The sequence below is a fragment of the Platichthys flesus genome, chromosome 2 (assembly GCF_949316205.1).
Source record: "Platichthys flesus chromosome 2, fPlaFle2.1, whole genome shotgun sequence".
In the NCBI taxonomy this organism is placed as follows: domain Eukaryota; kingdom Metazoa; phylum Chordata; class Actinopteri; order Pleuronectiformes; family Pleuronectidae; genus Platichthys; species Platichthys flesus.
In genome coordinates this window covers 12,766,791-12,777,809 of record NC_084946.1, presented here as the reverse complement: position 1 = coordinate 12,777,809, position 11,019 = coordinate 12,766,791, and the positions used below count along the sequence as shown (strand labels likewise).

The window sequence follows — 11,019 nt, the reverse complement described above, 5'->3', positions numbered from 1 at the left end:
TGAGTTTGTTTCTAAACAGCTTTGTTTTGTGTGGTAAAATAATATATATAAAAACATGTTAGGGAATAAAGATATTCAAATTAATAACATCATCCTAGCTATCTGTTGTTTCAAGGTTTCTGGTTGTGTATAAGGCATTTGCTCAATATTTCTTTCATCATGTATTGGATAATATGTACACATTATTAAGTACATGATGTAAATGGAAGGTAAGGACTCTGGTTGGTTCCATGATGCATAGACAGGGATTTTATTAAATGTCTCACTTACAAATATGTTCCAAGCACAAATCACTGGCTTTCACACTGAGCAATATTCACTTTTCAATAACCCCTGATGCATTGCATTGGTGTATGCAGGAGGTACTGTAGCCCCAAACAGCATTTATTTAAAAGGCAACATATCGATGGTAAAAATTCTCATTTATACAACAAATCTCACCCGACACTGTGAATTCAATGAGTGATTAAAGGAGCAGCCTTCACAAAGAGAATCTCTTTGCTCTCTCTGCAAAACCCATGGATAAAATGCTCTAAAAATGATCACTTTTTAATGCAGAAGCTGTGGCGGTTGATCATAAAATACCCTGTAGTCATCCAACTCTGAGGGCAAGGTTAGTGTAACTTCTCCTCAACTATAATTCTACTTCACCGCTGCTATTTTCCTACTGAGGTGGATGAGAGGTGAGGTCATGGGATATGGTTCTATATTTCATGATCACTTGTTTCATCACACTGGAATGTAAAAACCTTTGCTTTTCCGTTTTATCATCTTTAAATTTCACCCTTCCTTATACCTTGAAATAGTTTTGTCGGACATATTTCTAATCTGGTCTACGTGGGATGTTGTGAATTCCTGTGTATTTAGTAGGTAAAGACTTTTTATTGCGATAAATAAGTTTACCATCTTCAGAAGGTACAGGAGCTAATTGATAGCGCAGGAGACTCAGTCAATGATCAGTGTTTGTGGCAACAAATCAAGTTTACCGACTTGTCTTCATTACTAATATTATATAATTTGTCATATATATTATCAGTCTCTCAACATTCATAGGACTGGATGACAGCTGCCTCTATGCATGAGCTTTCCTGTGCTGGACTGGGTGTCTCATTGTCACAGTTGGGACTTACAAACATTTCACACTGGAGACCACTCTTTCGACTATATGCTTTACAGTTTGTAGTCACAAGTCAAATTACTGTTCAAATACACTACAACGTCGACCTGATGCTGAATAAAGCTGAAAAGTACTTTTTGAAGCAGCAACACTGACAATTACTGTGTCATGTTGGAATAATATTACCCCTTCTGCTGCTCTACTCATCTGCATGATGTTTGAAGACAATATGACAAACATGTCTCCTGTTGCCATCACTTCCAGCATCTTCTGGCCACTGTAACATCATCACAATGAGCACTATTCATTATTAATCATGGCATTTAAGAAATTTCAAGCTACATCATGAATATACCCAGAACACACCAATGCTTTAAATCCATCAATGTATAAAAACAAACGGTTCTCCTTACAGAGTTTAGGATGGAGTGATTAGATGATGGAGGGTCCTCATGCAGGCTGTCTGTAAAAGGCCCAGAGGACAACAACTGTGCATAAAGCTCCTCTGCATTTGTTACTCCACAACAACAATTCAAAGCATAGGATTCTTTATAAAAACCAATAAAAACCAATAACCCACAATGCGCCACCTGTAAGAAGAGTGAATGGAAAAAAAAAGAGAATGCACTCAGTATTCACCATTGTAGAGATGGAGTGGTTCAATCAGATGCATATTCTAATGTTTGTAATCCTGAAAACAGATTTTCAATGCTTTTCTTTTTTGGGATTTCCACAATCGGACTAGTTCTGAGGATAAGGAGGATCACTGGGCTCATTGATCAGGTTTGCAGGTTTGTTTGTTTTTTTGCCAAAACTGTATTTAGATACATGAACACATTTTTTTTCCCAAATAAATGCTGCTCTTGGTAAAGGTCACAAGCCTTGAAAATATAATTTAAGTGCTTTACTTAAATGTTATTTACATTGAGTGGATGCTGTGAAAAACAATATGCGGTTGAATGTAGTGACAACAGGCACTGTACGTGCACAGGCCTCCTGCCTGAGATTACAGTACTTAACAAAAAGCATACATACTGTATTTTAAAGCTGAATATGAAACACATACAAAATCTGAAGTTACAGAAAAATGCCTGTTCTGCAAGAACCCTGCAGAAAGAGACAACACCTTTCTGAAGCTACCTGGAAATTAAACCATTGTACTATATAGTAATCCTAAAGGCACCTTAGACGAAGGTATATCCCTGTTTCAGAGTGTTAAAAGAGGTTCGGGGTTAAAAATTTCAGAAATTGGGGGAAACTTCGAAAAAGCACAACCATTGCATGGGAACACCATATCACCAGAGGAAATGCTACTTAGTAGATGGATGGAGTTTTCATTGCATAAACCATCATGTCACTGATTGTCTAAAAGAGTGACTTGAAGACAAACTGTCGTTCTGTATATTAAACTCAGTTTACATTCAGTATACTGAAACATCTGCCCTTATCAACCCTTGATACACTCTGTGCACAACACTCCATCACTTGCATTTTACTGCTGTGCTGCATTTCTGCAATAGATAACAAATCATGCATTGGGGAAATCTATGTCTCTAATCATGCAGATGCTGTTTCTGGATTTACACTACAAAGTCTAACAGCTAGAGGTTAAAGAGACAACACAAAAATATACAATATATAACAAGGAACAATAAAAGAAACAAAGAGACAGGTTGAATAAAAAAATGATGAGTAAAAACCGTGTCCAACAAGCTCTGTCCTGCTGCAGCAAAAACGTGTCACCTGACAAACTGGTTGAGGAGGAGCTTCTTCACCTCCTCAGCTTTGTCTCCCTATCTCAACTCATCCCAAACTATCAGCCCAGTCTGTAAAAACGATTCACTGTGGTGCTTCATCATCATCATTGTCATCAAGTCTCCCTCCTCCTCCTTTTCTTTCACCTTCTATGACTTCCTTCTCAGGCTGGACAGGCTTGCTCCCCCTGCAGGCGACAGGTTGGAATGACACTGTATTCCTAACCAGATAATGGGGCAGATGGTGCCTCTGGTTCCACCGTGGGGGTTCAAATTGGAAAGTCAGTGGGACTGATTAGATAGGTGAGCAGAGCAGGTGCAGGGATCACACCCTGCTGGTCGGGTGGCAGCGGTACGTGCAGCTGGACAAGGGGTCGGCACCACCGTCGACGTTCGGGGAGCAGCCTCCCTCACAACAAGCCCCTGAGAGAGAGAAGGAGACCCGGCACGTTATCGGTGCTGCTGTTTGACACTGCACATGACACCGCTATATTTACCACTCTCACAACTACGTGTGGGTGAGATAAGCAAAACAATGCAGGGGACACAAACTGAGCCATGGCTGATACCTTCTTCCACTGGTAGGGTGGGGTTGGGTCCCTCGTGACTGGTGCCTAGCTGGAGACGCCGCATGTGACGAACCACCGCTGTGGCATTGAACGCTTGCTGCAGAGGAAAGGCCGCACAAACAACCGAACATGAATTACAGTAGAATCTCATCGTCATTTCCAAATAGGATCTTCACAAAGCAGCATATAATTCAACAACCACAAATTGGAAGTCGGACTCACCTTCCACTTGCTTTTAGCAAAGTTCTTTTTGATCTGAGCACTGACGGACTCGTGGATGTTCTTATCCAGAGCTGTGTCTCCAGCAATCCTGACAAAGAGAGGAAACGATGAGTGTCATAAGTGTAGTACAGTCGCAATACACAGGGCACTAGCTTTGTTAAATGGGAAAATCCCCAAAGTTAAGGAATTTAATGAGGAGCTGTTTGTAATGTGATTGTATGATTGAGTACAGGAGCAGTACCAAGGGTGCTGCAGCGCCTGGTCACAAGTGTAACGTGTGTTCGAGTCTTTCTGCATCAGGTGGACTATAAAGTCTTTCGCTGTAATGAAGGACAAAGATTATAACACCCACGAGTCATGAAGACAGCGGCTGCTCAGAACTGGGACAGTCTATTTATCCATGAAGGAGATACAATGTGACATCAGTTAAAGAATGGATACACTTTATTAATTAGATAATAATTCAGTGTCTAACTGCTAAAACAACAATCAGTCATGATTGACAATAAGAAGAGAGTTACATTATGAACCAATCACATATGTAAAACTGGATTGATACCTGAGTCAGAGATGTCGTCCCAGTAAGGAGAATCAAACTCGTACTCTGCCTTCAGGATCTGCTCAAACAGTTTGGCATCGTTCTCATCGTAGAAGGGAGGGTAACCACACAACCTGAGGCACAGGAAACAGGACTAGTGTCATGTTTCATATAACACGTTAAGGTGAAGCATCTCGATAGATTGGGAACATAAATAAAGATTTGATAACTATTCAAATCTTGTGTCATTGCAGAATTTGTCAGACTGAAAGATAGTATGGCTCTGTGTCTTAAATGTGTACTCACAGAATATAGGCTATGACACCGATAGACCAGCAGTCCACTGCTTTACTGTAGGGTTTCTGAGCCAACACTTCAGGGGCTGAGAGAATAAAGACAAGGTTATGCGGTTAAAATAAAATAATAACCAATATGCACGATTTTCCATCTGTGCATCTAGACCGTACCTATGTAAATCAACTACTACCAGCTACAGAAGTCCACAGAAACCAAAACCAACATCCATGTATCATCTCGAACAAAATTAGCTATAACTAACTTGTTGAGTCTGTTGAATGTCATTGAGATACTGAATTATTTTATGTATGTAACAATATATACGTTTTGCCGTTCACCCATTCACACATACAGTGAATCTATCTGCGGCACTTTATCAAACACTGTTTGCAGGGGCAATCTGGGTTGCAGTGCCTGGCCCAAGAACACTCTGGCACGTAAAGGGAAGGAGCCGGGGATAGAACCATTGATTAGAGGACAGCTCGCTCTATGTCCTGCCCCCGGCCACCAGAGGGAAAACCCGGAATCATAACCGCTATATCAACTAAATCAACAAATTCGTTCTTCTATCTAATACTACATGAAACAGGGGTTGATTGTTTACAACGTTTTTGATTTCCATTACCAACGTATCCAGGTGTTCCACAGGCAGTCGACATCACACTGCCAGATCCCTCAATTTTAGACAGACCAAAGTCACTGATCATGATTTTAGAGTCTTCATCCATGCTGTAGTACAACAGGTTCTCCGGCTGAAAATACAACACCTGAGTTTACTTTCAGCAAATGTTACAGTATAGTGATAACTACAGATACTAACAAAACATGTCTGTTTGGGTGTAAACATAAATATCTCTGACTCCTGACTGACCTTGAGGTCCCGGTGCACAATTCCCATATCGTGGAGATATTTGACTGCATCCAAAATCTGCTGAATGAGTTTGCTGGCATCTTTCTCTGTGTAAAAGCCCTTCTCTATGATGCGATCGAAGAGTTCCCCGCCAGACACCCTGCACAGAGAGGGATACATCTGTGCATCAATGTGAAGGACCAAACACAGATTTTGAGATGTATTTAAAGAGGCCAGGGAGGAGATAATAACCCGAATAGCAGGATAAACTGCAGAAGCAATAAACTAATGTATTAAGAAAGTGGAAGAACAAATGAAACCACAGAAAACCAGACACATTGTGATCAAGCTTGAAGCCACTAGAGGGAGCCTTTGCTCTGCGCATCTACTGAACTAAAAGGATGTGTTTCTTTTAACCTCTCTCTAAGCGGGAAGGGGAGGAATCCTGCAGAGTAACTGAGTATCACTGAACATTTAGGTGTTTTTAAAAACTGACTTAACCTCTGTCACGGCTCAGTCAGGACCAAAATATCCTTTACGTCCCCTTGACCACATACTTTCTATTCCCTCATGACGCAGCGTTGTTCCCCTCATTAGTTTTACATCTCACTGGAACCTGTTTTTGAATTTATGATGTTGACATAAAACCGAAGAGGCACCGGGTGTGTAATGAAACCTTAAATAAGGGAAGTATTGCAAGGTCACAGAAATGCTTTTATGAAGCAACATATTTTATTGAAAGGGTCTAAACAGTAATTAAAAATAAACACAAATATAAAAGAAGAGAATTTCCCCACTAATCCTTCTATTTCTTCTTCCCCTTCCCCCTTCCCCCTTCCTCTCTGCCTCCGGCCTTTATTTCTCTGATTTCTCACAAACTGTGATTAATTTGTGGATGATTGATGTTGTCAGGAGCCTCTTGGTGAATGATGCTGCTGATCCTGATCTTTTCTTTCTCTCATGCTCCCTCTCTGACATTTCAGGAGCTGAGGTGGGTGGGAGGCTGTCAGGCTGCAGGTGTGAGGGCAAACTCCCCACTGGTGTTCATGAGTAGACATAGTACATGGTTTGCCTTTGTGTGTGTGTGTGTGTGTGTGTGAGAGTGTGTGTTCATGCACGTTCTAGTGAGCTACAGAGTGCAATTAATGGCGTGTGACATGCAGTGTGTTGGAGATGAAACACACGTCACGCAAGCCCTCACATATGTGAATACTCACAGTTGCATGACAAGGTAGAGGTGTGATTTACTCTCGAATATTTCCTCCAGAGACACAATGTTGGCGTGCTTAATCCTGTGGGAGAGAAGAGGAAGACAATGGGTTGTTAATTTTATTCTTCTAATGTTTTACCACATTTTGACTTGTCATTGCCATTATTCAAAGTAGATACATGGTTTTGCATGCACCCACCATGCAGCTTCCTCCACCAGTCACGTGTACAGTTTACAGGCTGTAGGCGAGGCTTCACTGTGTGGTGGCATGCAGCTCCCTAATTGGCTGAACTCTGTGAGCTGCTGCCCCCCTGAGACCCGTGGGTGCATTGACAGGGGCGAGAAGGTGACTCCCCAGATTTAGATCGGAACGCCGCAGGGTGCCTTTAACTCTTAAGACTTTTTGTTACTCCTTTATGATTTCCTGTTTTTGCCCTCATCATGCACGCTGTATGACGGTGTGTTTAATTTAGCCTACGATGCATGTGACGGGTGCTGAGCTGAGAGGCAACACAGAGCCACGTGTCTGAGCTGTACCTCAGGTACAGTATGTGTTGGCCTCAGCTCATGCTGGATTACAGCAATAAGTCTGATCCAGATTGAAACAATGCACAGCTTCATTCATCTGCTTAGAGATGGAGCCAGTGGAGGATGAATGATGGATTAAACCTGCCCAGTGAGCAGACGCAAGTGAAACCAGCTTGAGCTTGCAACTTTCACACACAATGAGATAAGGTCAGATGCATGATGCAGTCTGTGTTTGATATGGATTTCTGAGCAGATATGTTTGTGTGGGTGATGCCCACAGAGATTGTGGCCCTAGTGATTGTCAGAGAGGGGAAAGGTCTGTTGAGGGCTGGTGAGTCATTTGCTAACCTCTGTCAGCACCCATGAGTCTGACAAGGCATCAGAGCCCAGATGTCGGCAGATTAGAGAACAGCGGTGTCGTCCCTGTAACATCTGTATCTGACACGTGGGTGAAACCAGCAGATCTACTGGTTCTTAAATCTATAGTCTGTTGAGTTTCTCACATAATGACACACACATTTAATGAACCTTTTGTTTAAGCCTGGCTTTGTCTCAGATTATTTATTTTTACCACCCAACTAGCATCACTCTTATTTTCTTTTGTTTGCAACTTTGACATTTTGTATTTTTTATATTTGTGATCCACAATTGAGTTTTTCGCAGATCAGTTAGTGGTCTACTGAATGAACGAATGAATGCATCCTGTGGAGGGAGAAGTGTTTTCTAAAATCTGGTTTCTGTAAAATGTTTCTTCACCACAAAAGAGATCATGCAAGTTTCAGGAGATATAACCATAAACGTCTAAGAGAAATTTCCTCTTAAAACACTCAACCTCCATCAACCATATTAGAATGATGATTTACATTCCATGTTGTTTAATTTCAGCTTTATTCAGGTAGTTGTGATCTTACTGCTTGTACAGAAGAACATAATGTTACCATTCTCAGGATATTGAGTAAGAAGTTCCACAACTTCCTTCCTTGGAAGACTTTAGACAACTTTTTAATAATAGAGTCAACAAGTTGACAAGAAACGTGTGGTGAGAAACATAAAAATTCAAAAAAATGAGATAAGAAATGAAACGGTTACTGGTTTTAAGGTAGTTATGTGAATAGTTTTACCATTTCAATCCTGAATTACTGTAAGTACCTTGGTTAATTGGTTGATACTCTCCAGCATCAACCAAAGTTAGCAAGTCAAATAATATAATAAACAAATAGAATATCTAGTAAAAACCTGGTGTATATTATTCAACTTACATTTAGGCACACGTTAACATGCCTTGATAATTGTGATAATATCGGTCACAAAAATGATGATACAAACCTTTCACAGTTTCTTTACTGAGACAGAACAACAAGACATTTTTCAGGTTCTCAAAAGCAAGTCCTCTAATTGGTCATGGCTACACATGCCTATAGCAGAGTGAGCTTAGTCACTGGATTTGCACATCAGCGTTTGAGTAAATGTTTGGTCTAGATTCATTGGAGGAAGACGAGCTTGATGATCTCACTTGGCTATTTGTGCTTTATCAAAGCAGCACTAGGCTGGGTAGCCATCTGACAGTAATCAGAAATGTCAGGAGACTGAGGATCATCTGGCTTTCCATCTGTCCCAACACAAACTGAACCACCAGTACAATATTTCAATCTTCATAGAGAGTTTAAACAAAAGAACATACACCTTGGAAACATTAAATAAACACAAGTCAATGTACAATCATACATAAGTCATTTAAAATAACATGAAGATGACAAGTTCTTGCCTCACAGGAAGGAACAGAGTAATGTAACTAGAATAAAAGAGTATTTACCTCCACCAATGTCCTTCATGGAACCACATTTAAACTCAGAGTAAGATTTTATTTGGATCCTCACCAAATTGCACAACCTCATAAATATCAGTCACCAAAACATATTACATTTTTCTCCGTGAAGAATCATGAAGAATAATGAGTCTGTAAGAACTTCACACAGATGAAGAGGGGGCCACAATTTCCAGGACAACTTTTCCTCAGTTTACACCATTCTTCAAAACTGTATCCAAACTGCAAAATACCGCCCCCCCCACCCTCATTCCACCACGCTCACCTCAGGAGGGATCCTCGCTGTATATTGGCTTGAGTTGTGTGTGTGTCTCCTGTTACCAAGGCAACAAGACCTCTAAAAATAACTTTGGACCCAATGTAGATCAGCCCTTTTCACTGTGGCCTGTAATTCCCCCACATCCAAAAAGAAATAAGTTCGAAGTGCTCCACAATCACCAGCTGTGTTGTCCTCACTTGCCTTTCTCTTAATAAAATAAACATGACATGCCTTGTGCAGGTGGAGAGAGAGAGAGAGTGTGCGTGCAGTAGTTCTTATCAGTGTGATATGATATAACCCTGCATATTATAGAAACAAGGGCTAAAGGTGCACACCTTCAGGTTTTGCGTCATATTATACAACACCATGATCTCAGAAAGATAATATAAGTGTATAAGAGAACTCCTTTTCCACAGGTCAAAAGGAACACTTAACATCTGGCTTTTTCCTGCAATGAGAATAATCAACATTCACTCCCATGTCACATGACTCTGCAGGAGACAGACAGTGTGCGAATGCACACAATTCTTCTTCTTCTTTACTTTGGCAGCCTAGACTCTGGTGCTGCTCCGTTTCTGGCGCGACGTTATCACACAAATTGAACTTCCAGGCGTTGGTGCATAAAAAAGCCATGTACATGCAAATTGTATAGAGTGTAGGTGACAAGTTAGATAAAGATCATTATGATGCATATTACATGTATCAAACTAGATTGTGTTACAACAGTCATATATGACATGTATCATATCCAGTAATGTGATACAACATACTTGATGCAGTAACAGCGATACAGTGATAAAAAATTAACCATCTCGAACCTTGTAGATAGTATTTCAGATGCAGGCTAATGCTGAACATTGTGGTTATTACCTCTGGCAAGGAGGTTATGTTTTCACCCGCATTTGCTTTGTCAGCAGGAGCACGAAAAAAAGTACCTGAACAGATTTCCATCAAACTTGATGTAAGGATGGGACATGGGCCAAGCGAGAACCCATGAGAAGTTTGGCGAAGATCCAGACAATGGAGCAGATAGAGGAATGTTGAATCACCCTCTTTGGAAATGTTTTGACATTTTCACACATTTTCCAGGGAATAAGGAATGGATATTGATGAAAATATTTAGGTGATTTTTATCTGTGAGTGTGTGAAATTTGATGTGAATCCATTCTAGTTTTAACAGGTTACCATCATGCTACATTACAAAGAAATACAGTGTCATTTATTTCTGAAGTCCACTTACTTGTGCAGGACGGCTATCTCGTTCTCTATACTGTTTTCCTTGCCCTCTAACGCCTTCTTAGGGATGCACTTTATAGCCACCAATCTCTGAGTCCTCTTCTCCTCGGCCAGGACCACTTCGGAGAACGCTCCCCTGAGACACAAACAAACAAATCAGGCTCTTGTCATTTATCACTGCGTGTGTGTGTGTGTGTAGACACATCTTTTCATGTGGATCTGTGACATAGAGAAAAAATAACTCTCTTTCATGACATCTTGGCTGCTTACATGTAAGTGTTGGAAGAATTTTTGGTCTATTGATGCCAGATAATGTTTATTTTTAGCTTCAGCCTCCACCTGAAGTATTTTAGTTGCTGCTGCTGCTTTTGGAGAAGCTGCAATGCGGTGGAACGATTTGGAAACACAGATATGATGTTTATCTGAGGGACAAATTTTGGTTCAAGCCAAAGAGTGATTTAAATTTTAACCATGGATCAATCAACTGTATGACCACTGTTGACATTCTGGCAATATAATGTAGTAAAATATATGTTTCAACAGAGGCAGGCAGACACTTAAAACGATGATTTTTGACTCAGAGCCAAAGCTGTAAAAAGACTAGATTCATAGAT

At 40.6% G+C, this 11,019-nt stretch overlaps 1 protein-coding gene across 1 annotated transcript in view; it reads right to left on the bottom strand.

Moving 5' to 3' along the window:
- Window positions 1-226: 226 nt before the first annotated feature.
- Window positions 227-11,019, bottom strand: part of camk1b (calcium/calmodulin-dependent protein kinase Ib) — a 34,120-nt gene continuing 23,327 nt past the window's right edge. Inside the window, exons 3-12 of the mRNA XM_062398314.1 lie at window positions 10,410-10,541; window positions 6,565-6,639; window positions 5,369-5,507; window positions 5,123-5,249; window positions 4,507-4,582; window positions 4,222-4,334; window positions 3,904-3,982; window positions 3,663-3,750; window positions 3,441-3,537; window positions 227-3,294 (exon numbers count right to left, since the gene is read on the bottom strand). Coding sequence (XP_062254298.1) covers window positions 3,197-3,294; window positions 3,441-3,537; window positions 3,663-3,750; window positions 3,904-3,982; window positions 4,222-4,334; window positions 4,507-4,582; window positions 5,123-5,249; window positions 5,369-5,507; window positions 6,565-6,639; window positions 10,410-10,541 — 1,024 coding nt within the window. The 3' untranslated portion in view covers window positions 227-3,196. The remainder of the gene's footprint in view (window positions 3,295-3,440; window positions 3,538-3,662; window positions 3,751-3,903; window positions 3,983-4,221; window positions 4,335-4,506; window positions 4,583-5,122; window positions 5,250-5,368; window positions 5,508-6,564; window positions 6,640-10,409; window positions 10,542-11,019) is intronic.